This window comes from Nycticebus coucang, chromosome 13 (assembly GCF_027406575.1).
Source record: "Nycticebus coucang isolate mNycCou1 chromosome 13, mNycCou1.pri, whole genome shotgun sequence".
In the NCBI taxonomy this organism is placed as follows: Eukaryota; Metazoa; Chordata; class Mammalia; order Primates; family Lorisidae; genus Nycticebus; species Nycticebus coucang.
In genome coordinates this window covers 90,802,713-90,830,031 of record NC_069792.1, presented here as the reverse complement: position 1 = coordinate 90,830,031, position 27,319 = coordinate 90,802,713, and the positions used below count along the sequence as shown (strand labels likewise).

Sequence of the window (27,319 nt, the reverse complement as noted above, 5' to 3'; positions counted from 1 at the left end):
TTATTAGTATAAACATTCATTGCTAATCTGAATGGTATATTATGATTGAATTTCTGTTCTTTTTTATTTAAATTAATATGAGGATACACAGTTTTAGGTTACATTGTTCTCCCTTCCATAGTAAAGTTCAAGTTGTAGTTGAGCTCTTCACCCAGGGGCTGTGCTGAACACTCTCACATTGTGTACATTAGGTGAGATCTTGCCAATTTCTATTCTTATAGTATAATTTTTTTCTGTTTGTTTCGTCTGAAACAGTCTTGCTCTATTGCCTAGGCTGGAGTACAGTGCTGTCATAGCTCACTGCAGCCCCAAATTCCTGGGCTCAAGAGCTCCTCCTGCCTCAGCCTCCCATGTAGCTGAGACTGCAGGCACAGACCACCATATCTGGCTTGCTTTGTTGTTTATTTGTTTAAGAGATGGGGTCTCACTGTGTTGCCCAGGCTCATCTCAAACTCCTGGCCTCAAGCAGTGTTCTCAGCCTCCCCGAGTGCTGACATGGGCCACTGCACCCAGCCTTTTTCTTAGTGGCATAATAGCCTCTTTTCTTCATTAGCGTCATCCCCTTTTGGATTTTTATTATCTGCTCCAACAGATGTCAGACACCCATTAATAATATTTTGGTTTAGAAAATATATAATTAGAATGATTATAAACCAGCTATGTTGGTTTCTTTTTCCTTGACATCAGCGGTACAGCTATGACTTGCTTTAGGTTGAAATTTACTTCATCTTTCCTATTGTAGTCCCATATTTTGCTGGCTCACTTCTTCCCTTAGTTTCTAGGGAACAGCTGTAAAAGGGGTGAAATTCCCAAGTTTTGTATGTCCAAAAATAACTTTGTTCTGCCATCACACAGAATGAGGATATACCTGAATGTAAACTTTATAATCATTTTCTCTTAGAATGGTGAGGGCATTGTTCCACTGTTTTCTAATTTCTAGTGTTGCTAAATTTAAAAAATCCAGTAACTTTCTGGTTTCTATTTATTTCTATGTGATATGTGGTCTTTGTTTGTTTTATTTTCACTTAGAAAATGTTAAAGTTTTCTGTCTATGAAAGAAAGTCTCTACAGAGTCTTCACGGGCCATCATGTAGGCCATTCCATTTGCAAATTTTCTGTTTGCAATTTTTAGTTCTTCAGGTCTGGAAACTTCTTGTAATTTTTTCTTTTCATCATAGAATGTTGGACTTCCTAGATTGTTCTTATGATTTTCTTCTTTTTTCTGTTCTATTTGGTTTACATTTTAGGTTGCTTCATCATATTTTTCCTCACTGTTTCAGTTGACTTTTTTATTTTGGCTATCATATTTTAAATTTCTAAAAGCTCTTTTGCTCAGATTTTCTTTTACCTTTTTATAGTTTATTTTTCTTGATTTATTGATACAATATTTTAGCTAAAGATTTAATGACATTTTATAATTTTTCATTAAATCATAGCTGTGTACAATTATGGAATATAATGTTCTGATTTGACATACAATGTGTAGTGCTAAAATCAGACTGATTAACACAAACATCAACTCCCTTATTTGTTGTGGTAAGACATTTATACTCTACTCTTAGTAGTTTTGAAATATACCATTGCGTTATGTACAACAGGTGAAGTCCCACCAAATATCCTCCCTCCTCTACCCCCTTCTTTCTGGACTATAGTTGTGTTTTATCATTCACATGAATGTGTAGGTGATGATATATTGGTTTCATAATAGTATTGAGTACATTGGATACTTTTTTTTCCATTCTTGAGATACTTTACTAAAAAGAATGTGTTTCAGTTCCACATTTTGTAAATCTTTTATCTGCTTCCTTTATTGCCTTAGGTTCCTCCCCCTTCTTCCCCTTTTTGTATTTTGCTCATTCTCACTTTCATTTCAGAGGCTATTCCACATCTTAGAATCCTTGAGTGTTTGTATTTCGGAGAAGGCACCCAAAGTCTAATTGAAAGCTTATATGCATCAGCAAGACTTGTCAAGAAAGCTTGCTGATGTCTTTTTAGGTTTCAAGTTTTAGATACCAAGAGAGCACTTTTACTAGTATTCCAAATGTCAGTATCTGAGATCAGTCTTCTAGGCCTTACAGTTCCTCAGCCCTGTACTTAGTGATTGGAAAGCTTCTTAAATGAGGGAGGAGTAAGAAACCCTATGGTTTGAGGTTCAGACGTCTCTTCTCTCCTTTTCTCCTCCACGCTACTCTTTCAGATATTTCTGGAATTCTCCCATCCTTTTTGTCTTCAGTTCTTCTTGTCTTTGGGAGATTATTCCTTTTTTATGCCTGTAATATCCTTTCAGTGGGATTGCTGGAGGAAGAAGAAATAAACGTATGTGTGATCAAAACACCATGGTAGATCAGAGGGTCATCATTAAGTTATGGTTCCCTTCACCCATATTGTTTTCTCTTCCAGCCCACTTCAGTGAAGAGCGAGAAAGCTGAGAATTATTCTCTTTTTGTTAAAATCTCTGCCATCATGCCAGTTTGACTGCCAAGATGGCATAATTAGAGAATTGCTCAGCTGTGGCATTAGGGTATTAATGTCACTCCCACACAGGTTTGTGGTAGATTTTTCCTTGGGCTGTATTTCTGTATAGACAAGGAGGCAAGGATATTGGCTTTCTTTGGAGTTTGGATCTCCTTACCACCACCACAACTTAAAGAAGACTTGAAAGTTACGTTAATTAGCTTTTATATTCACAACTGATTTTGTTTGTTTTGTTTTGTTTTGTTTTGTTTTCAAGATAGAGTGTCACTATGTGGCCCTTGGTAGAGTGCCGTGGCTACACTGCTCATAGCAACCTCCAACTCTTGGGCTTAAGCGATTCTCTTGCCTCAGCCTCCCAAGTTGCTGGGACTATGGGCACCTGCCACAACGCCCGGCTATTTTTTTGTTGCAGCTGTCATTGTTTAGTTGGCCCGGGCTGGGCTCGAACCTGCCACCCTTGGTGTACGTGACCGGTGCCCTACCCACTGAGCTACGGGCATGCCCTATATTCACAACTAGTAATTATAGGCTGTTTCTGAAATTAGAAGTCCATTTTCAAGTTAAATGGATTTTTGGAAAGAAGGCCGGGATCATTCCTGTTATTACTATTGGGCATCTGTCATAACCAAGCATTAGGCTCAGATACTGTGGGTTTAGTGTGGCCCTGCTTTCTTTTCTTCCCTGGTTCCCCCCCCACCCACCCACCAAGAACATTTTCATAGGATTCCAAATTATACATTGGGATTTCTCTCATTTCTACTTTGTGCAACCCAATCCCAAGTGGTTGAAAGATTAAAACATGGTATTAGGATGTGGAAGTAGTTCAAATTTAAAGGAACCTTTGACTAATTTTTGTACATACCCCCGAAGACCCAGTATATACTCTAATTATCTTGAAAGAATTCTGAGTCTCAGAATCTATTGATAATCAAGAAAAGCCTCAGGTCTCCAACTTTCTGATTCTTTTTCATCATAAATTGCTTTACCCAAGAAAGGGTAAATTATCAAATTTTCTTCATGCCTACAAAAATGTAAAAGAATTTATATGAATCTATCACGTATAAGATCAAATTTAAAATGTAAGAAGTTTCCTAGCTGAAAACCCTTAAGATTGTTTTCTTAAGATTTTAGAGTGAGACCTTGTCTCTAAAAAAAAGCTGGGTGTTGTGGCATGTGCCTATAGTCCCTGCTACTCAGGAGCCTGAGGCCAGAGGATTGCTTGAGCCTGGAAGTTTGAAGTTGCTGTGACACCACAGCCCTCTACCAGAGGGGACAAAGTGAGACTCTGTCTCCAAAAAAAAAGAAATTTACTTCTGATTTATTCTACCAACTTAAGACTCTAGCCTCTTGACTTTAGTAATGAAGAAATAATCAGTGACTTTGATTAAAGGAAAGACAGGAATGTGGTTTATTTTTCAATAGACTTTCTTTTTGATAAGAAGGGGCAGAGATTTCCCACGTATGCCCGGCCTCCACACATACAAAGCCCCCCACTTATCACCAGCCCCACCAGACTGATACATACGATACAGTTGATGAACCTACATAGATAGATCATCATCACCCAGAGTTCATGGTTTACGTTGGTGTACTCACCACCAAGAGGATTTTAAAAAAGTAATGGTATCGGCTTCACTTTTACAGTACAAAAATTGAGAAGGAGAAAAGAGAACATGCCAAACAGCATGGGATGATCCGCACAGAGATTACAGGAGCTGAGATTGCAGAAGACATGGAGAAGGAAAGGCGCCTCTTTCAGCTCCAAATGTGTGAAGTAAGGCTGGACTTTTCCTTAATTTGCCTGGAGTTAGGAAACCGTAATCTCCTGCTAGTCAGCAGTCTTTGTGTATAAAGGCAGGCTGTTTGGTTATTAGAGAAGGGACTGTTTCTTAAGGATTCTAATCTCCATTTTTCTCCAAGCCTTTTGGGAACCTGCCATTGCACTGTTGTGTCATATTTTGAGCCTCGGTCCCTTGGGGCTCTTTAAGCCAAAACAGGACTCTTTGGTGAGAACCTTAATGTTGCTTGTGAGTGATGGTGGGGGGAAAAAATTGATGAGCAGTAACACTGGTGAATAATAAGTTTTATTGGCACAAATTTAAAGCATGTTTTGTTTTTTGTTTTTTGGGGGGTTTTTTTTGTTTGTTTGTTTTTAACCATGTTTCTAGTCTGAATAAAGTTTAAATGAAATAGTAGTTAAGAAAACCTGATTTTGTGGGGGGGGGGCAGGGGGAAGCAATGAAAAGCATGCTACCTTAAACTTACAGCAGTGGTTCTCAAACTGAATTTCCACTGAGCATTTTACACTCCTTGACCTAGAGGTCAGCCCATTCTGACACTATTGTTGAATAATGGAGTTCTTTGTAGCTTTCAGAAAATATTAAAATGATTAATTTTCTCAATTTTGTTTCCTAAATCAGTGTTTTCCCTCCCTCCTTCCTGATTGGTTCTTCCCTCCCTCCCTCTTTTTCATATATCTTTGGCTCCTTGAACTTAGCTACTCATGAACCTTTCCCCACAATAAAACAAGTGAGCAGGAAGCAAATGGTGTCAATAGAAAATCTTGGTCAGATAGTGCAAATCAGAACCAGTGGTGTTTAGTTAACTGCATAAATTACACATGGGTTATTTTTTTTTTATTCTTTTCATTACTGAATAGCAAACACTTGATTCACCTCCTTGATCTAAAGTTTCAATATTTTACAGCATATTCCTTGAAGAAAAAGATCTGCTTGCAAAAAACAATGTCTTCTGGGTTTTTGACCATGTGATCTGTATGTTTGAGACCCACTGCACCAAGGGGAAATAATCAGTTATTCTGGAATGTTCTGCTGTGTTTTGTTTCTGCTTGTCTAATAGACTAATTATAGGAATTTATAAAATGCTAACACTAATCAGTTTGTCTTGTACACTTTGTGACTGTGCCAAATCAGCATTCCCTAAATTGTCTAGAGGCCACCCAAGGCCCTTTAACTTGTGCAGATTCACAAGTGGTGTTCTGCCCCCTGAACCCATGACTGAAGAGCCCTGGCTGGAATTATCAGCATCAAATTCTGTTTTATTTCCACAGTATCTCATTAAAGTTAACGAAATCAAGACGAAAAAGGGTGTGGATCTACTGCAGAATCTTATAAAGTATTATCATGCACAGTGCAAGTAAGTAGAACGTTGCAGTCTTTAATTAGCCCAAGTAAGGCCCCATTCCCTTCGTGATTTGTCTTAATACTCTTTATTTCTTCATGTAGTGGCTAAATGTAATGATACAATAACCTTCTACAGATAACTGGATAAGAAATAGTGTTGTCTTCATCTTCAGTGCTTCTATAAATCAGTAGCTCAGATTAGGACAACTATTTGGTTACTCAGAAATAACCTTGACAGCCTCTGGAGCTCTTCTTGCAGATGCATGAGCCCCTATCACTAAGGAGGCCTTTCTGGTGAGGTCCCTCCCCACCTCTCTTACTTGGCATTTTACCTGTTGCTGCATCATTTGTACCATGAATTCCCATCTGGAGTTTTTTTTTGGGGGGGGGGTTGGGTTTTTTTTAATCTAAATTAAATGAAATTAAATACTTTAGGCATTAAGAATACTTGGCATTTATACATGGATTCTTACCTAATTGGTGTTACATTTTGAGAGATATCCTTTGTTCTACACTGGCACCATTTTTATTTGTTTACATGGCAGGGCTATCTTGTTAGTATGTTTGTGGTTCTGTGAGACTACGTTTGCTTATTTACTTCTTGGGTTAACTTTCATGGGTTTTTCTGCATAGTCTTTGTGTGAAAATGTGCCATTTACTCATAAAATGTGTTACTTGGAAGTTACTACACAAAATAGCACAAGGACCTTCCAAAACTGGTCCAGACAGCTCTGATATTTATAAGAAGCATAATGTAGGTCATTTTGACTAGTTAAAATACTTTCCAAAAATTAAATACATAATTTTCTTTGATGTTTCTTATTTATTTTTTAATAATGTTATATATAGTAAGATCTTTGTATTCAACAGAAACATTTAAGGAGGTTATCACTAATATTATGGTAAAACACAAAGCTTACTCAGAATGGAGTATTATTCAGTCATAAAAGGAATGAAGAATTGATAACATGCTATTACATGGAGGAACACTTAAAACATTACGCTAAGTGAAAGAAGCCAGACACAAGAGACTGCATGTTGTGTGATTCCATGTATATGAAGTGTTAGAAAAAGCAAATCCATTGAGGCAGTAACAGTCACTGCTAACATGTATAGGGTTTCTTTCTGAGTTGTGTTGTGGACTTAGTAATGGTGACGATTACATAACACTCTGAATAGACAAGACACTGTTGAACAGTAGGTACACTATAAAATGGTGAATTTTATGTTACATGAATTTTTTTATCATAATAGAAGACATATGAAAAACAAAGAAAGACCCATGCCTCCATGGACTTATAGCTAGAAGGTAATGGAACCACATCTTCAACCCAGTTCTCTAACTCCAGAGTACATGCTCTTAGAGAGTATGCCAGAAATTTAGATTTGGTAAGCCTGGGGTTGGGCCTGGCTACGTGGGTCTAGTACACTACTCTGTCTCTGATCTGGATTATTGAGATGTATTGACAATCAGATGCAGTTAATTAGTGCTTACACTAACTCCTGTTTATTCAGGTTTCTTAAACACCCTGGGACATACATGGAGTATAAGTGAAAGAAAAAGCCTCCCTGTTACCTATCTCTGTTGAGCAGCACTGTCTAGTAGAACTTTCTGCAGTGATGGAAATGTTCATATTCTTTGCTAGCCACACGTGGCTATTAAGCACTTGAAATAGGGCTTGTGAGACTTCAGGAACTGAATTTTTATTTACTTTTAAATAGCCGCATATGACTAGTAGCTACCATATTGGAACACAGAAATAGAGCAGTCTCTTTTAAACTCTTTTTTTTTTTTTAAAGCACATTGATTAAATTCCTTTTATGTTGAACATAAAAATGAAGCATCTTTTCAAAAATACCTGCAAAGAATCTGTGTCCCTCTGGGCAGGTTATTATAAGTCCTTATGAGATAAACCTATATGGCTCCAGGGAAGAGAACCCGCATTTCCTGAGCACATCCTGAGTGCTTCATGCTTTGCTGCATGGTTTCATAGGTGTTACGATATTCTTTGCCCATTTACACATCAGCAAACTGAGGCTAAGCAATGATGTTAAATGACTTGCCAAGATTCCATAGCTATTAAATCGTAGAACACAGATCCTTGATCATAATCATCTGACCCCAGTGCCATTGCCTTTTCTGTTGTAAAAAGTCCTTACTCATTTTACATGTAAGTGCTGTACCTTCAAAACGCTTCTCCAGAGATTATGTGTAGTGTCCGAGACCAGAATTGGTTTTGCTGTGATTAGCTTTATAGCCATATGTCTACCTCCTTGGCATACTCCTCTTCCCTGATGTAGAAGACCCTGACTCACATTAACACGTAGGGATGGTCTGCTCTGTGCAGATCATTGCTAGCTTTTCTAGGGGTGGTACTTAGGCCTGGGCACAAGTGCTCAGTGATGCCATCTGGTGACTGGCAGGACTAGGGCAGACTGTTGGGGGAGGTAGCAGCTAAGCTGAGTCTCAACAGAATGAGAGTTCAGCAGGCAGGTATAGAGGAAAAGGGCATTCCAGGCAGAGGGTACAGCATATGCAAAGGCCAGGGTCAAAGAGGAGAGAGAATGGGTTGAGAAAGAACAAGCAATGGGAAATAATACAGAATGGCTGGAGCTTCGAGTTTTCAAGGGAAAATGGTAGGAGTTAAAACTGGAAAAGTATTCAAGGGCCAACCAGAGCATGAAAGTTCGTTAATTCTACATTGAGAAGTTCCATCCCTACAGGCAGTGATACAAACTTGAATGTTAGAAAATGAGAGCTTAACTCTGTTTTCCAGTTCAGTGGTTAAAGAAAAAAAGTCATCATTCTCATCCCTGTTACTGAATGACTTACGAAAAGATAGCATTTCCACTTCTCTTCCTTGTTTTAGTAAGATTTCTCCACCAAAGAGGTCAACCTTAAAGAAGGTTGGAACTTAGAGGATTTCAGGATTTCCGAAGCTCAGTTCTGATAAGATTTGTTGTTGCCATATCCTACTTAGTAAAGTATTTCAAGAATGGAAGAAAAAATATTCAGTGTACTCAGTACTATAGTGAAACCAATTTATAATCACTCACACTTTCATATGAAGAATAGATCATAACTGTGGCCCAAGATGAAGGAGGGAGGAGGGGAGGATGGGATGGGAGGGCGGAGGTCAGATCAAGAAAAGGTGAATGGTGGGATCACACCTATGGTGCATAATGCAAGGGTACATGTCGGATCTATTAATATATGGTATAAATGTCTTAACACAATAATTAAGTAAATGAGATGAGGTATATATTAACCAGTGTGATATAAGCATTCCTAATTCTACATGAAATCAGCACAATGTACCCCATAAACGCATTAATGCATACATGATCTAAGAGTTTATGATTTACTAAAAAGAAAAAAGACAGCGTCTATTTGAAAAATAATCTGCTATTGGGAGCAGTTAGAGAGCCTTCCAGTGGAGCAAAGTAATTCTGAATACCAGTTTTCTGAGGTTTATTTTATGTTTCTCTAACCTGACGTTGTAGGCGGGGCTCCTGAGTGGAAGTTTCCACCTGAGATGAAATCTCTTGTTAGTTAAGAACATTGTTTCAGAATCAGGCGGACCTGGATCTGAGTTCCAGTTCTGCCCCTTGCTAGTTGAGCAACCTGAGTGCTCTACGCCTTCACTTACCCTTCTGAGAAACGGAGATGAAGTGACTCACTAGGGTTAAGTACTTAGTGCAGTGCTGGGCGTGTGATAAATGCTCCACAAATGCCAGCTCTTACTATTTTTTGGGTGAAATAATGCGAGATTTTTATGTAAGCTGTGGGATAAAGCTTTCCAAATGTATTGGTACCATTGCTTTAAAATGCTTTGTGTCAAGTGTGTGTTGGAACATGGGACCTTTGGGGAACTGGGTGAACTCTGACTTCACTGGCTTTGCTCCTGCCCTTATCTGTAGGTCAGTCGCTTGTCTCCTTATGGTGTGCAGACTGACCTCATGATAATCTGCAGGGTAATATGTCTTTCTTTCTCTCTTGAATTCAAATGTGGGATAACCAGGAGGAATTATTCTACATATGGATGAATATGCACATTATGAAACTACTGTGTTGGGGCTGCAACTGTAATTTGCAGTGTCTGTGATACCTTTTATCAAATGTCGGTTGGTAGCTATAATTTATTGGTATATCTTTATATAATATTGAAATTAATTATATAACTATAGATAAATGGATAAAATATACATGAGTATATTTTCGCCTTTGTTGGTATAGTTCTCTTTTTATTCTGCTAGTAAATCTCAAATGTTTTCCTTTGTAGTTTCTTTCAAGATGGCTTGAAAACGGCTGATAAATTGAAACAATACATTGAGAAACTGGCTGCTGATTTATATAATGTAAGTTCTTTATAAAATACATGCAGTTTCACTTGCTTTCATGGCTAAATACATACCTATCAGCAAATGTGAAACCTATGTTAGAAGGGCGTTAAAAGCAGAAAAGGTTAAGTGATGCATCACTATAAACCTAGGACAGATAACATTAAGTCATCAGTGGTCAAATATTCCAGCGTACCTTTTGAGGGCATGAGAGGAGCAGGGAGGGGGGTATAAACCCTCGGTTCTAGATGGCTGTCCATTCAGAGTTCATCAGCATGACATTTGAGTGCCCTTTGATTAGCAATTGCAGAAAGAATGGTTATGGATGAATAAAATCAGTTGATTATTTCTGAGTAGGTTTGTGGGTTTTTTATTGTTTTATATTTTCTCTAATTTTTAGTATCTAAGTTTTGCCTTTTAGTAGGAAAATCAAAAGGAAAACTTTCCTGAAAATAAAACTAAATGGCATTTGTAGAAATGGCAAACTTGTTGTCCATAAACCATTTGGCAATGAATGATATCAAAAGCATATGTAGCCTCGGCACCTGTAGCTCAAGTGGCTAAGGCTGCAGCCACATGCACCAGAGCTGGCGAATGCGAATCCAGCCCGGGCCTGCCAAACAACAGTGACGACTACAGCCAAAAAAATTGCCCAGGCATTGTGGCAGGCACCTGTAGTCCCAGCTACTTGGGAGTCTGAGGCAAGAGAATCACTTAAGCCCAGGAGTTGGAGGTTACTGTGAGCTGTGATGCCACTGCACTCCCAGGGCAACAGCTTGAGGCTCTGTCTCAAAGAAAAAAAAACGTATGTATTACAAGTAAATATCTTCAAATAAAGTTTTGGAATTATAAATAATACCTTATATCCTTATATAACTTTTAAAATACATAGCTGTATATTTTTTTTAATTTTCTCTTAGTAGTTAACATGGTTCAGGTTGCAGGTAAGTTTCAAGTAATTAAAGCAGCAGGGAGGCCGAGGCAGGTAGATTGCCTGAGCTCAAGGGTTCGAGACCAGCCTGAGCTAGAGCGAGACCCCATCTCTAAAAATAGCCGGGCGTTGTGGTGGGTGCCTGTAGTCCCAGCTACTTCGGAGACTGAGAAAAGAGAATCACTTGAGCCCAAGAGTTCGAGGTTGCTGTGAGCTATGACATCATAGCACTCTGCTCTTTTTTTTTTTGAGACAAAGTAAGACTCTGTCTCAAAAAAAAAAAAGAAAGCGCCAATCCCTGTCCTCATTTAGTGCTGTATAAACTTTCGTACATAAACTAGCTGGCCCATTAGATTCTTAGTCATCTTATGATTCTCTTGTGGCCTGTTTAATCACATCATGACATTCCTAGTACCACCCTTTGAAAAACCAGAAGCAAATAATCTCAGGGGTATTTCTTAACCTTATTTAAAATAGTACCCCAGAGTTAATTGTCTATCCTAGATAGATTAGTTAATAAGAAAGCATGTGACAGTATTCACTAATTTCAAAACTCACTGGTACGCTCATAAGATGAGAAGATTGTGCCTCATATCAAAAATGAAGCAGTTGAAGGAATATAATAAGAAAACTAGCTATGTGATAGAACTGTTTGAGTGATATATTTAGATAAATTAAACTCTACTCGCAAAAGCATAAATGATAAGTAATAGAAGTAACTTATTTTTGTAGATAAAACAGACCCAGGATGAAGAAAAGAAACAGCTAACTGCACTTCGAGACTTAATAAAATCCTCTCTTCAACTTGATCAAAAAGAAGTAGGTGATTTATGTGTTTGTGACAGGCTGATGGTGTACGTGATGCTACCTGTGATGCACTTTGTGTTTCCAGATCTATAAAACGGCACAGTGATAGCTTTCTGCCCGAATGGTTATGGGGACAAATAAAATACGTATGTACCCACCGTCTGCTTCAGATAGAAACTGTATTTTAGTTCTTTTTTTTCCTTATAAAAATAGATTTCCCATATTTCAAATTGTATGTGAAACCAGTGCATGGTGCCCTATGATTGCATTAATGTACACAGCTATGATTTAATAAAAAAAAAAAAAAACATATAAAAAAATAGATTGGTGCAGCGCCTGTGGCTCAAGCGGCTAAGCCACCAGCCACATACACCTGAGTTGGCGGGTTCGAATCCAGCCTGGGCCCACCAAACAACAATGACAGCCGCAACCAAAACATATCCGGGCGTTGTGGTGGGCACCTGTAGTCCCAGCTACTTGGGAGGCAGAGGCAGGAGAATTGCTTGAGCCCAGGAGTTGGAGGTTGCTGTGAGCTGTGATGCCACAGCACTCTACCCAGGGTGACAGCTGGAGGCTCTGTCTCAAAGAAAAAAAAATAGATTTCCCAGGTCTATACAATAGTTCATGACTCTCGATTTTCTGTCCTGGCTTTGAAGACGTGGATTTCAGGAGTGTACCCCCTCAGGCTTTTGAAGGATAGGCAGTACAACCTATGACTATCCACTTTAGACAGCCTGTATCTTTATGAGTAGACAAAAGGAGCATATGTCATTTGCCAGGGAAATATTTTGACATAAAATCCTGTAGAAGCTTGGTCCCACAATAGGAAAATTGAAGTGGGGTAGTCCTTGGATGTTGAGAGACAGTATGCAATGCATGGTATGTGTTGGATGAGTGCAGTACAGACTCCTAATTATGAAGGTTGTTTTTTCAAACAGTTAATACGTACTATGTGCCAGGCACTGTTCTTGATATTAAACTTTAATCCCTTCCATGAAGGCGCTTGTGGAACAAGTCAGTTATAAAAACTATCCACCATGCCTGAAGAGGTATTAATGCTGTTAGAGATACACTGGAAGGTAGCCTGCAGCCATGCCTAGCATATTCAAGTAGCTATAAACGTTTGGGGTTAGGTGGGTGGAACAGTGAGAAATGCAGTTCCTGAAGTGAAAACTCAGACTTGATTATGGAGGGCCTTGAATGTCTCACTAAAGGGCATGGACTTCATGACAAGGATAATTTAGTACTGAGCACAATTTATGACCTAGGAGAAAGCCAAAACATGCCTGTTGATCTTATAAAATTGTTATGTATCAAGTGTAATTGCAGTACTTAGCGATAATCACTTAAAATACAGCTTTTTTTATGTTATCAATTCATTATGATATGTCACAGCAGTGGCAAACTAACTTTTTAAAAATCCCGAAGAAGTTTTTGAGTCCAAAACAAAAACAAAGCAGCCCCCTCCAAAAAATAATCATATAAAGACCTGCACGGACAACACTAATCTGTTAAAACAACCCTAGACATCCTCTTTACTGACTGAATATAATTCCCTATTCTTGTTCTTTGAATCCAGTTTTTATGTATGTGTTGGGTTTGAGTCAAGTGCTAATTTGTGGGGTAGGCAGAGTAGCCAGGAAAATCTGTGTGCATTGAGGCAATATCTGTGTCCACCTTGTACAGAATCTTAGACAATAACTACACCTTTCTTAAGGTCTCAGACTGCTTTAGAATATCTCAAGTATCAGACCTTTGGTAACTTCAGACTGTAACACAGATATATTGGACTCTGTGAACGTAATTATTGCTAACGTACAAATCCTAGAGAAAGAGGTCTCCTTGTATGATTCTTCGGTGTAAGGACAATGGAAAGACCCAAGTAGAAGTGGGGGTAAGGGGTAGATTTCCATCCAAGGAGAAAATTGCAAAGTTTTCTACCTGCTGTTACATACTTAATCATTCCTTACCTTTGTTTTGTCACAAAGGATTACCTGTTTCCTATAAACAGGAGCTTTTTTAAAAAATTAAAGAGGGCCTATTACAGTCCCTTTTTGTTTTGCGCAGAAACTAACGTATTCTTCTTATGCTAGCTAATGTTACATGTAAGCCATAGGAGTATGTACATGATGAAATACACATGATTTTAGTTTATTTATTTTAACTCCACTCCAAATTATAATGAGTTTTTATTAGTAGCATGTCCCTAGAGTTTTATAAGTAAAAATTTAATTTTTCACAGCACGCCTGTCCCTTTCTCTTGTTATTTGTCATCACTCGTTGCAGAATACGTTTAGAAAGTAAGATTTTTAATGACTTAGATTAAATGGGACAAGAAACTATCTGCCAGAGAGTTCTGGCCATGGCACTACTATTTGAAAATAAAGTAATCCAGAAGATTACCTGAGAAATTAAAAACACCCAGCAAATCATTTAGCGCACTCACCTCATCCAGGTTCTAACTAGGCTGCAAAAAAGGCACTCCAGAAATTTTACTCCTGGATTTTTGTTTACTCACTTTTTTCTGATCAAAACCAAATGAAGTTTGTATTATCTTTCTGCAAATGTTCTATAAAGTTAATTAACTTAATCTTTTATAATAGCCTGACCTCCCAAAGGAACTATTTGCTTATGTAACTGCTTCTTAGGGCTGAAAATATTTTTAACAGTGACATCTATAAATAATATTTATGATATACTAAATTACTGCAAAAATTCTAGCTTTTTGTTTGAATCCACTGATGGGCTCTCTTAATAGCTCATCACGGGGTGGTTTGCCAGTTTGACAGGTTGTGTTTTCCTCATCTCTCTCTCTCGGCAGTATCGGGCACATTGCCTGGCACTAAAAACCGTAAATATTAAGGAAGACGAAACAGAAGAGGCGTCTCTTGCCTCTTTCATTCACACTTCACATTAGGAAGTTGAAGCTCCTGTAGTAAGGATTTCATCTTAAATTGGATACCAGAAACATTTATAATCCCATTAAATCAGTGAGTGTGTAATTCTTGCAATTTAAAAAGATTTGAGATTTAACTCAGTGATGTAGTTTATATGTCAAGATTGTTTTCAAGTAAGAAAGTAAAGGTGATTAGTCTGTACTGCTAATAGAGAATAAGAAATTAAACTAAAAACTAATAGCATAGTTTCACTCTATAGTTTATATATTTTTGGCTCGTATCATGTAATTTCCCCAGGATTTTAAGTTCATCATTTATATTAGTTTTATATTTTTGCCCAAATTTTACCAAAATTTTATATTTTTGTTTACATTTGTCTTTCCAAGTACATAGTTGAATTCTGTTACTTGTCAAAGAATTAAGAAACTATTTTATGGCTCAAAGGGGTAGGGCGCCGGCCCCATATGCCGGAGGTAGCAAGTTCAAACCCAGCCCCGGCCAAAAACTGCAAAAAAAAAAAAAAAAAGAAACTATTTTGTTCCTTCAGATGTATATATTTTTTAATTATTACTAATGTTAATAATTACCCAATATCTACTTTCTCAAAAAGAAAAGCCTCTTTTTATTTATTTAGAGTGCCCTGATAAGCAAGCTGATATGGCCATCATTTCTCAAAGTGCACATAATAATTGCTGTGACTTTATTAAGCCATGAAGCTCATTAATAGTTAATTTAAAATAGTTAATTTAGATTACTGATGCTTGACTTCTGAAACATACTGCTTCCTGCCTGCTCAGTTTAATGAGATCAAAGCATGGCATTTAGACGCACCTTAGTCACCATTAAAAGTGTATTTGTCTGGTGTAAAGCAAGACTCAGTCTAATCTAAGAATTTGTTATTTGGAATATAAGGTTTATGCGGGCTAGTAATAAATATATGTCAGTAATTTTTAATGATAAATTTATGGAATATTATAGTTTTTACAGGTTGTTAGCATCTGAATCATTGTTTAAAGAAAGGTAAATACTTTATTATTTTAAAACTTAGGCTTTTATTTTAAAGATAAGCAAAGGTTACACCTACAGTTTTAAAGCATTCACACAGACGTAGGAACCATGTGAGCAGATGAAAAGAAATTTAGTTCAATAACAAGGGCTCTGAGGAAGAGGATTGTTCTTTTATATCCAAGGAGATTTTAGATTTTGTTTTTAATGTTTCCGGGAGGTTACAGATACAGCAGAGATCCCTGACTCCAAATCCATAGTTAAGTACTTTCCGTGCAGTTTCATTGCATTAAAGCAGGCAGCTCTTTAGATTTTTTTTTTTTTTTTTGGAGACAAGAGTGTCACTATGTCGCTTTTGGTAGAGTGCCCTGGCTCACAGCAACCTCAAACTCTTGGGCTTACGCCATTCTCTTGCCTCATCCTCCCAAGTAGCTGGAACTATAGGCACCCACCACAAAGCCCGGCTATTTTTTTGTTGCAGTTGTTGTTTAGCAGGCCCATGTTGGGTTCAAACCCGCCAGTCTCGGTGTATGTGGCCGGCACCCTAACCACTGTACTATGAGTGCCAAACAGGCTCTTGGGATTTTATTTATCCCTGCCTCTTGTTTTGTTTCATGTCTTAGTTCCCTGCAACCCAATCTGATTTTCTGTCCTAATTTTTCTTTATTAGGATATGGACACACTACTATCTCCTTCACAAAAACCATACCCTTGTTACTGGCTGGGGACAGTCTTTAGAGGTACATCTAGAGAGCAGCTGCTCTTTTTGCTTGCCTAATTTTTAGTACAGTCTCCTAGTCCATCCAAAAAGCATAAAAATACCTATCAGGAAGGACTTAGCCAAATTATAATACTGTGGAATTCAGGACTGTGGACCCTGATTAAAAGTAAACATATGGGGGAATCTTGCAAGAGAATTCCTAGATCCCAGTCCACACCTCACCCCAGGTGATTTGTATTGTATTTCAAATGAAGGGACTCCAGCCTGTTATAAACAGAGAAATTATTCAAATTAAGAAAAAGACTTTATAACCTTTTGAGTATGAGTTAGCTTGCCTGGTAAAGTGTACTTAAGCTCTCGGTTCCTATAATAAAGTTCAGGACAGTGTGATCAGAGTATGAGCATCTACCTCAAAGCCAATGGTTATGTAATCAGGGTCCCCTTACCTGGCTTTTAGGAGGTGTTCAAGACATGCTTTTAAACACAGAATTCGTGTGTAGAATAGCTATACAGGTGCTAGAGTTTTTTTTTTCAACTATTACTAACATTGATTTGCATCACTATACACACACTGTTTGGCCTAAAAGGATCTAAAATATCAGAAAGAAGTCATCCTGGCCTTAAAGGTGTTTTGCACACAAGTCATCAGTCAATGACCAGTGATTGATTGAGCTTCCTACATCAGCCTCACATTTCAAGTGTTGTTTATTAATTGGATATGTTTATGAAATTCTCTTCACTTGAAGGGAAAAACAGATAACTCCTGCAATTTGCAGCTCTTAGGAGATTTTCCGAAGTATTTGATTCCCTACACACACACATTTCAAGTTTGCCAACCATTTTATCTTGGTGAAATATATACCTCATGTTCTTCCATTCAGCTGTGTTTCTGTTCTCTTTCAACATGACCTGAAATAAAACCTGATAGATACTGAGATATTTTATTGTCTCATCACCTAAAGTTTATCATGAATCTACTCATGTGTTTGTATATGTATGTGTTGTTACTATCTTTACAATGAAGTTTTCTTTGGTTGTTATATAAAGTGCTTAAATTATGGTCAATAAAGTTTTCAATGAAATTAATTATATTTTCACATGTTCTGCCTTTTTTTCTTTGTTGCTTTTGCCCTTCCTGATCGAAGTCTAGGAGAGTAAGTCAATACTTTTTGTGAAAATTGTCATATGTCTAAAAACCCATGTTCTCATTCTGCAGTTCAACATTGCTCATTTATTTCTTACATTTCCATGATATAATGGCTGTTTCTAGTCATGCATTCCGTAGAAGCTATGGTTAGGTATCAGCGAGAGCTGATAGAAATCAGGCGTGTTTGCATCTGTGTTGTTGGTTTGGCCCTTGTTGCCCCCTTCACCACATCATATACTTTGCACTGCCATAGAGCCATGTTCTTAGGTTAAAAGTATGGTTCATACATATATATATACACACACACACACACGTATATAATATTTACATATTTTTTATATATATGTTAGCATTATTTGCAAGAAAATTTATAATAAGTGTTAATACCTCACTGAGAAGAGCCCCCTTTTGTTTAGGTATATTTTAGCAGAATTTATAAAGGGAGAAAAGGTGCAGCCTGAGGAAGAGTGCCTTCAGGTTGCATGGACTTTGTTTTGTGGTTCACTTCAGTTTTTCCAGTGCTTCTCAAGTTTTTCTCTGCTGCTGGTGTGAGGTACTTGACGTCACACCACTGCACTGTGTGTGTGTGAACTCAGATTAGAGTAGACTTGGGTTCTGAACTAGACTAGGAGACTTTGACCCCAGGCCCCAGCTCTGCCTCGGGCTTGTTTTGTGACTCTGGCAACTGTTTGCCCACCTGTTTTATCCTCAAATATAAATGCAAGTACCTTCTAGGTCTTAAAGTTCCATAATTCTTTTAGACCCAGACCAATTAGCAAAGGCTCAGTGGCAGAATAGAGTCAAGGATTTGAGAATTGTCTCCAGTTTTTGGTGAATTTGTGGTTCTTCTTTTCTAGGATTCACAGAGCCGACAAGGAGGATATAGCATGCATCAGCTCCAAGGCAACAAGGAGTACGGCAGTGAAAAGAGGGGCTACCTGCTGAAGAAAAGTGACGGGTGTGTAGGATCCCACCCCCGTTTCCCATTGTGGGGTCAGCATACTGACTGAGTGTTGTGCCTAGGAACTTTTTCCAGCCTTTCAAATCGGAAAACACAATTAAAAAGTTTATGATGCAGCTAGTGCAGCTGCAGACGTTCATAGCACACTGGTTTTTTTCTTCAAATAAGTCTGAGATTTAACCTGTTCCGTTTAGAAGAAGTGGCAATTATTCTGTGGCCCTAAATGGCATCACATGCAATTTTTTTTTTTTGTAGAGACATAGTCTCACTTTAAGGCCCTTGGTAGAGTGCTGTGGCATCACACAGCTCACAGCAACCTCCAGCTCCTGGGCTTAAGCAATTCTCTTGCCTCAGCCTCCCGAGCAGCTGGGACTACAGGTGCCCGCCACAACGCCCGGCTATTTTTTTGTTGCATCACATGCAATTTTAAGAAGGAAGATACCAAGCAGCATGTGAAGCAAACACCTGTTGACCTCGTGCCCAACCACCTCTCTGCTTTTATTCATTGTAGTTTCTTTGCCTGCATGCCCATAAGACTGCCCAATGGTGGGGGTCACCCTTGACTCCACTTTTTCCTCTTAAATCACAGCCAGTCTGACAAAAGCCCTTCTCCTTCTAACTCTGAAGATAGAACACTTCTTGTTACCTCCACACTCTCTGCTGCAGGACCAGCCGCTGCCATCTCTCCTGGACTGTTTCAGAAGCCTCCTGACTGGTCTCTGTGTCACGCAGGCTTTTTTCCCTCCAGTTCACATCAACAGAGCACTCTCTTAAAAATCATAAAACAGGGCAGCACCTGTGGCTCAAAGGAGGAGGGCACCGGCCCCATATGCCAGAGGTGGCGGGTTCAAATTCAGCCCCGGCCAAAAACTGCAAAAAAAAAAAATCATAAAACATGTAATGTCGTTCCTCAAGGCTGAATAGTTTGATTGTTAGATTGGTTGTTTAATGTTCAAAAATGTTAGAGAAGGGAGACACTGGTTTTAGCTTAGCGTGTATAGGGATACCTCATACCTTAGTGTGTATGGAGATACCTCCCTAGAGAAGGGAGACACTGGATTTAGCTTAGTGTATATGGGGATACCTCACCTGTATAAAACGCTTTCATGGGGCGATGCCTGTGGCTCATTGAGTAGGGCACCGGCCCCATATACCAAGGGTGGCAGGTTCGCCAAATTGCAACAACAACAACAAAAAGAAATAGCCTGGTGTTGTGGTGGGCGCCTCTAGTCCCAGCTACTTGGGAGGCTGAGTCAAGAGGATCACCTAAGCCCAAGAGCTGAGGTTGCTGTGAGCTGTGACAGCACAGCACTCTACTGATGGGCGACAAAGTGAGACTCTGTCTCTTAATGAAGAAAAGAAGAAAAAGGCTTTTGTGAATGTAATCTGGGAGGCAAAACTCCTTACAGAGAGTTGGTCACGTTAACCAACTGCAGATATGATTTTATCTTTGTTTAGAGTTGTCTTATATTGCGTCATGGCAGTTTGCTTATAGGACTAATTTAAGAAGGAAAATTAAAACACAGGATGATGTTGTTTTAAATGCCTAGGCAGCTCCAGTGGTCTCTTCTAATGTCATTGTTTCCATGGCGATTGAAGGCCTTTTAAGCCCTCTCCCAGCCTAGGGGACCCCTGTTCCCGGTCCAGGGGAGTGGTCTCAACTCCATTTTTACCTGCCTGCATACATGTCTCCCTCCTGTACCTGGAGCCTCACTCACAGAAAAAACTCTTCCAAGCTAAAATTAGTTCTGTTTGACTTTTTCTGTCATTCAGCATCATCAAATCAGATTTTTCAAATAAATAGCAGCCAGGTTATTCACAGCTACTTTTGAATGATTTGACCACTATTTATTTTGCTCTTTGAATCAGGAACAGTTCTCTGAAGCATCACTTTCTTTCTCGAAGGACACCGAAAGGGAAAGGGTACAAGTTACCCAAATGATGATGATACATTCTAAAGGCCTTGACCTTAAGCTACTTTCTCTGTATTAATTATTAATTATAGAAGTAATCAGTTAATACAGTTTTCTTGTAAAAGATTCATAGATATGGTTAAAAACTCCTTGCTAACACCACCCCTAATAGAGGTCTGGGCCCCCCTTCCAGAGAGGAATACTTTTATCAGGGTGATAACTAAAATTCATTTATTCATTCTACTACTATTAGATATTTATTGTTTTTATTTTCACTATCATAGAGGATGATATAATGACTATCTTTGTACATGCCTACTTGTGTGAATTACCTCTCACCTGGGATAATAAAAGGCACCCAGAATTCTGTTAGGGGCTTAATGTTTTTTGTTTTTTTGTAATTATTGTTATGTACCACACTATATAATTGCATGTCCCAGAGTGAATCAGCTACTATATCTAGTTATGTTTAACTTGCTTCTTAGGATCCGGAAAGTATGGCAGAGAAGGAAGTGTGCCGTGAAGAACGGGATTCTGACCATCTCACATGCCACGGTAATTGTGTCTGTTAATTTGTGTTGCCCTTGTGTTATTCTTTCTGGCCTCGAGCACCAGGAAGCAAATGAAGTGATGTAGCCAACAGTAAAATTCTGGTTGAATATGTTTAATGTATGTATTCGGGTCAGGGAGTTTAGGATAGTCTTTTACAAAAAAAAAAAATTTAAGGGCAGTGCCTGTGGCTCAGTGAGTAGAGCGCCAGCCCCATGTACCGAGGGTGGCGGGTTCAAGCCCAGCCCTGGCCAAACTGCAACAAAAAAAATAGCCGGGCACTGCGGCGGGCACCAGTAGTCCCAGCTACTCAGGAGGCTGAGGCAAGAGAATCACCTAAGCCCAAGAGCTGGAGGTTGTTGTGAGCTGTGACATCACAGCACTCTACCAAGGGTGACAAAGTGAGACCCTGTCTCTTAAAAAAAAAAAAAAAGATTTAAAAAGAACATTGGCTTTATCTTGCTTTGTGGTTATCTGCATCATTCTGGTCTGGGGCACCAGGAACTTTTTTGTTGTTGTTCCCTCAAACTGAAATGAGTACTATTTGATTTTATAATCTTCTCCTTAGAGAAATATTGGTTGTTCTCAATAATCTATTTTTCTGAATTATAAAGATGACAAAGGATGTTCTTAGCATGACAGAGTAATGTAGGAAACCAAAAAATATATAAACACTCTACCTTGGTTGAAGCTGAAGAAGTACGCAGTAAGTTTTACCCTTTCAAAGCTAGCAAAAAGTTATTGTGCATTCTTAAAACGCAAAGATTATAGTGGAAAATGTATCAAACGTGAAGGGAATGGCAAAGTATACACCAAGCGTCTGTTAAAATATGCCTGGTTTGCCAAGTAACCTCAGCTTGGAGAAGAAGCTCATTGTTAAAGTATAGTATTCTTTGCCAAGTGCTGTCCTTGAGTTATGATAAGCAATGAATTGCTAACAGAATAGTATCAGTGAGGGATGAGCTTTTATTACACTGGCAGTTTATTATTACTTACAGCTGAGTTTAGATTTCTTTCTATCAAAGAAGAAAGGAAGTATCACTTACCTTCACAAAATTCAATTCACTTAATCTTCCTGACAACCCATGAAGTATTATATCCTTCCTTTTACAGATGAAAAAACTGAAGCACAAAGAAGAACTATAACTTGTCTAGTAATGGCATAATTGGAAATTCAAACTTGGGTTTGTCTGACATTAGTCTGTACAGCCTTTTTTTTCCTCTCTCTCTTCCTGCAGAACCCGTTATCTTACTAGACTATAAGCTTCCCTCTAGCATTGGTCAAATCCTGTTCCTCTTTCTGTCTTCAGCCCCTCATGCAGAACTCACCTGTGGCCAAGTCCTTCAAGGCATGCGTGATTGCATGCGTCTTAAAGATTGTCTTCCTTTATGGAACTTGAGTAGTTATATCATCTCCATCCCTTGCCCCCACCCGAATACTTGTGGTGGTTCCTCAGAGGTCTTCAGTTTCCCTCAGACAGCCCAGTGGAGATTTTTACCTATTGTGGCGTTTGTGACCAGCCACCAATCTGATACCAGATATACACTTGGACCAGTTAGTAATTGTGATTGAGGCTGTCTAACATGTTCATTTATTCAACAGTCTTTATTAAGCTTTCATTCTGCAACATTCTGGCAAGGCATCAAAGATAGACAGGTGGGACATTACATAATTTTGACGTGCTTTTATTGAGTCCCATACACAGCTGTGTGTGCTAGAGTAAAAATTTCTGACCATTTAGATCAGAAATTTTTATAGTCCAAGGTTTATTAGGTATACCCTGACTTTCTTTACCTTCTGCTGGTGAACTCTTGCCTGAGATTCGTCTGGCTGTAACAGTCCTTGATAAGCATTTTGACAACTTACATAGTGACCTTATCATGTTCTGTTAGCTTTTCTTAGGAATCTGTGGAAGGCTGCGCAGAGTGATAGGAGCTCATAGTTGATAGAGTGAATCAGCACTACTTGCTAGTTACATGACCTTGAGCAATTTGCTAAAAATTAAAAATTATCTTCAGTTCGGCACCTGTGGCTCAGTGGGTAAGGCGCCAGCCACATACACCTGAGTTGGCGGGTTCGAATCCAGCCCGGGCCTGCCAAACAACAATGACAGCTGCAACAACAACAACAAAAAAAAAATAGCCAGGCGTGTGGCAGGCGCCTGTGGTCCCAGTTACTTGGAAGGCGGAGGCAGGAGAATTGCTTGAGCCCAGGAGTTTGAGGTTGCTGTGAGCTGTGATGCTATGGCATTCTACCCAGGGCAATAGCTTGAGGCTCTGTCTCCAAAAAAAAAAAAAAAAATTATCTTTCTGGTCCCTTTTTTTTCTCCTAGTCTCCCTTTTTATTGTGGCCAACCCAACTGTTTAGATGCATTAGAACCTTAGTTCTAATGAACAACATACATCACATTGGCTACATGGTTTAATGACTAAGAGAATGGACTGTGGCATCTGTTAGATTTGATTGCAAATCCCAGCTTTTCCATTTACTGTTGTAGGCTTGAGGAAAGTATTTAACTCATAAAAGTCAAGGAGATAGCATGCCATGTGTGGGCACTGTTAATAGTTATCACTGCTATTACTGTTAGTTCATTGGATATTGTTGCAAAACTGAAATATGTTGACAAGCAGCTCCTCCTGGTACCCTGTTTCCCCGAAAATAGGACAGTGTCTTATTTTAAGGTGTGCTCCCAAAGATGCGCTAGGTCTTATTTTCAGGGGACGTCTTATCTTTCCTGTAAGTAGGTCTTATTTTTGGAGGATGTCTTATTTTCGGGAAAACGGGGTAGAAGCATCAGAACTTTCCTGCCCCCAGAGCAGCCAGGGAACAATGGTTTTCTCCTCTGAGTTCTGATTCCCTCCTGGTGATTTGTGTTCTTCTCCCCACATTTCATTGGCTTTAGACCAGAATTCTTTGCTGCCAGTTATTTCACGTGTAATCATGCTCCTGCCCCCACAGAAAGGTTCCTGTAGCCAGTTTTAGCTGGCTTTTCCTATCCTTGCAAACACCATTGATTCCTTAAGAATTAGGTTGAAATTAAGACCAGCGGCTTTCTATGAAAAACATAAAGGAGGAAACAAGTGGAGGAAAGAGTCTTTGTTGTCAGAAAACTTGAGGCCTTTGTTTGGGGCTTCTTAACACAGAAGAATTCTTTTGGCTTAAAGGGCCCAGTCATTGTCATATTTGCAGATTATACTTATCAGAGTGATTCATGAGAAAACCAAGTATGGGGTTAGATAAGTGGGGTGGTCTGTTGGCTTAACCACCAGACCAAGATCTGCCACAGGCCCTTCATCTCCCTAGCTTACCATTCTAGGGAGAAATGGATTTCTATGTACACATAAAGATGTATAGCCTACCCTTCAAAGATTTCATCCATAAAATTCGTTGCTTTTTATGTATCTGTTAAAAGACCTAAGTTGTTTTCTTTTTAATTCACTGTTTGAAGTAATACAGCACTGTAGGAATCACTTCAGTGGCAATCTCTGAATTTGTATCACAGTAACAGTGTTAATGACAGCAGCAGTGGACCATCTAGTGGTTTCAAACACAGTATTAGATGCTTTCATTTCAAAATTCTAATTCAAACAAACTTAAATATTTTACTGAGCCTCGATTTAAGAATAAAGAAACTTCTATCAAGCCACTAAATTATCATAAATAGATTTCTATACCTTTGAATTGTTTGCTTTACCTTTTTTATGACTAAGAGCCTCATAGTATAGATATAGATAAAGCAGATTAAAATAGAAAGTATGAGAATTATAAAGTATTACTTTATTGGAATAATCCTGTAAGATTAATTTCAGAAGCATAAGAATCTATACTCTTCAAAAATTCTTAGTCCCTGAATTTATTAACCTCAGGGTCACATTCTATCTAAATCATGGGTTGAAAAACAAAGGAAAAAAAGTAAAACTACAATTTATTGAACACTTGGCGGCATATGCCCTACAATTAATCTTCAAGATAACCCTTCAAGATGGGTGTCGCTATCTTCATTTCACACGAGTTGTAAGTTCCCAGGAGGCGGAGGACCACATCTTACTCATGTCGAATTCCCAATACCTAACACTCTTCCTGAACATGTAGTTAGCCTTCAGTGAATACTTTTTTTTTATTTTTTGTAGAGACAGAGTCTCAATTTTATGGCCCTCGGTAAAGTGCTGTGGCATCACACAGCTCACAGCAACCTCCAACTCCTGGGCTTAAGCGATTCTCTTGCCTCAGCCTCCCGAGTAGCTGGGACTACAGGCACCCGCCACAACGCCCAGCTATTTTTTGGTTGCAGTTCAGCTGGGGCCGGGTTTGAACCCGCGACCCTCGGTATATGGGGCCGGCGCCTTACTGACTGAGCCACAGGCGCCACCAGTGAATACTTTTTTAATGAAGCTGCATTTCATCAATGAAGCTAGAGATGAAATCCTTTACCCAAGGTCATGCAGTTTATAAGCAGCTTGACCCGTTTTCAAGCCCCGAAGCCTCCCTGCATTGCATCATAGGCCTTTCCTCCCAGGCCAGATGGTTGTTAGTTCTTTGAAAGTTTCACGAATAATAGTTCTGTGAAATGAGACTCCTTCCCTTGTCACTCCTTGAATCAGTCATGGCATCTTAGAGTAGAGATAGCTGTAAGGCAGTGTTCTCAACCTTCCTAATTCCGCAACGTATGTTCATTACAAAGAGGCCCGATCCATAGGTTGAGAACCGGTGCTGTGAGGGGTTCCAGGAACAGAGGAGAACGAGGTGTACTGGTCATGAAGATATTACAAGGAGTCATAGAATTATATTTAAATTTGAAGACTGCAGTAGTTAGTGTCATCTTGAGACAGAACCACGGCATCTAGAACTTCAGAGCCAGATGCCTGGGTTTGATTTCCAGTGCTGACACTGAATTCCTACTGAGGATTTCTATCTAAATAAAATGGAGCTATTAATAGTGCCTATTTCATAGGTGGTTGTGAAGATTAAATTCATTGATTATAAATAATTAGAACAGGAAGTGGGGCAGAACTAGTGATTGGTATATGTCAGCTATTATTATTTTTGCTTGTTCTCTATTATGTGACTACTTCCATTTTAAACTGTGGTTTATTTGAGTTTTTATATTGCTCTTTTCCATACTCCTCAGTGTACTTTGCAAAGGTGGTGTGGGGTACCTGTTCTCTCATGAGGTTTAATTTCTGCCTGTTAGGGGTTAACAGCAGCTCTGTCACCTTCCAGGGCATTTCTCTAAAGCAAGTATTTGATATGTCTGTCCCTGTCCATGGCATTTTGGATCTGTGAACATTTCCTAAGAACTATTGTTTTTTTATTCCTATCCAGAGCCCTGAAGATAACATTCAGCTGCCAGGGCTTTAAGAGATGCACTGAAGGTACATTCAGGAAGCCCAAAGAGGCCTGCAGATTGGATTGCTCCCTTCTTTGCAATGTGTTTAATACCCTTGTTTTTGTAATTGGCCTTTATGGTAGTCGAAGGCTATCCTGGACTCCCCATTGTCACTAAGAGAATATTTTCCTTTCCTTTAACAGAAAGCAAAACTATGAGTTGTAAAAGGACAAACTTTGAAGCCACTTACATGTGGGTTCAAATTCCCAAACAACCTATAGGACCTCAGATAAGTTACCTAAGCCTTTGGAGCCTTGGTTTTCAGTTATAAAATGGGCATGACTGGGTGTGGGGGCTCCTACCTGTAATCCTGGGAAGCTGAGTCAAGAAGATCACTTGAGGCCAGAATTTTGAGGCCATTCTGGGCAACATAGCAGACCCTCATCTCTAAAAAAAATGTTTTTAAAAATATTAGCCAGGTGAGGTCTTGCATCACTTTCAGTGCCAGTACTTGGAAGGCTAAGGCAGGAGAGTTGCTTGAGCTTAGGAGTTCAAGACTGCAGTGAGCTATGATCATGCCACTGCACTCCAGTCTGGTGACAGTGTGACCCACCTCTGAATTAATGAATGACATAATTTGCTTATTAAAATGCTTTTATTCCATTGCCAGCCCCAGGCATTTGGCTCTGTAGTACCTCAGAAGATGTGATGAACAGTGGCCCCTGCCCTCAAGTGAAGGACGGGGGCCTTAAAAGAAGTGAACAGAAGGCTATGATGGAGAATAATGGGCAGCTACTTAGTGTGGACAAGAAGTGCTTTTCTGGGTGTTTAAAAGTAAAAGTAGGTGAAGAGCAGTCCCAATAGAGCAGTGATTCTCAACCTTCCTAATGCTGCGATGTATCTTCATTGTTACAAAGGAGTAGCGACCCATAGGTTGATAACTGCTGCAATAGAGGGAAGAGATAGTCCAAAATCCTGAAGCTGGTGGTGTGTTCAGGGAAGCTAAGAAGAAGCCAGTTGGACAGAAATGATACCACTTTCACTTCTCTTTGAAGAGTTCAGAGGTTTCAATAACACTCTTGGAAAGCTACTGCTGTCTTTA

At 39.1% G+C, this 27,319-nt stretch overlaps 1 protein-coding gene across 1 annotated transcript in view; it reads left to right on the top strand.

Moving 5' to 3' along the window:
* ASAP1 (ArfGAP with SH3 domain, ankyrin repeat and PH domain 1) overlaps positions 1-27,319 on the top strand; it is a 356,486-nt gene that overhangs the window by 244,450 nt on the left and 84,717 nt on the right. Inside the window, exons 8-13 of the mRNA XM_053558755.1 lie at positions 4,120-4,249; positions 5,546-5,631; positions 9,902-9,977; positions 11,623-11,709; positions 18,325-18,425; positions 20,827-20,896. Of these exons, the coding sequence (XP_053414730.1) occupies positions 4,120-4,249; positions 5,546-5,631; positions 9,902-9,977; positions 11,623-11,709; positions 18,325-18,425; positions 20,827-20,896 (550 nt within the window). The remainder of the gene's footprint in view (positions 1-4,119; positions 4,250-5,545; positions 5,632-9,901; positions 9,978-11,622; positions 11,710-18,324; positions 18,426-20,826; positions 20,897-27,319) is intronic.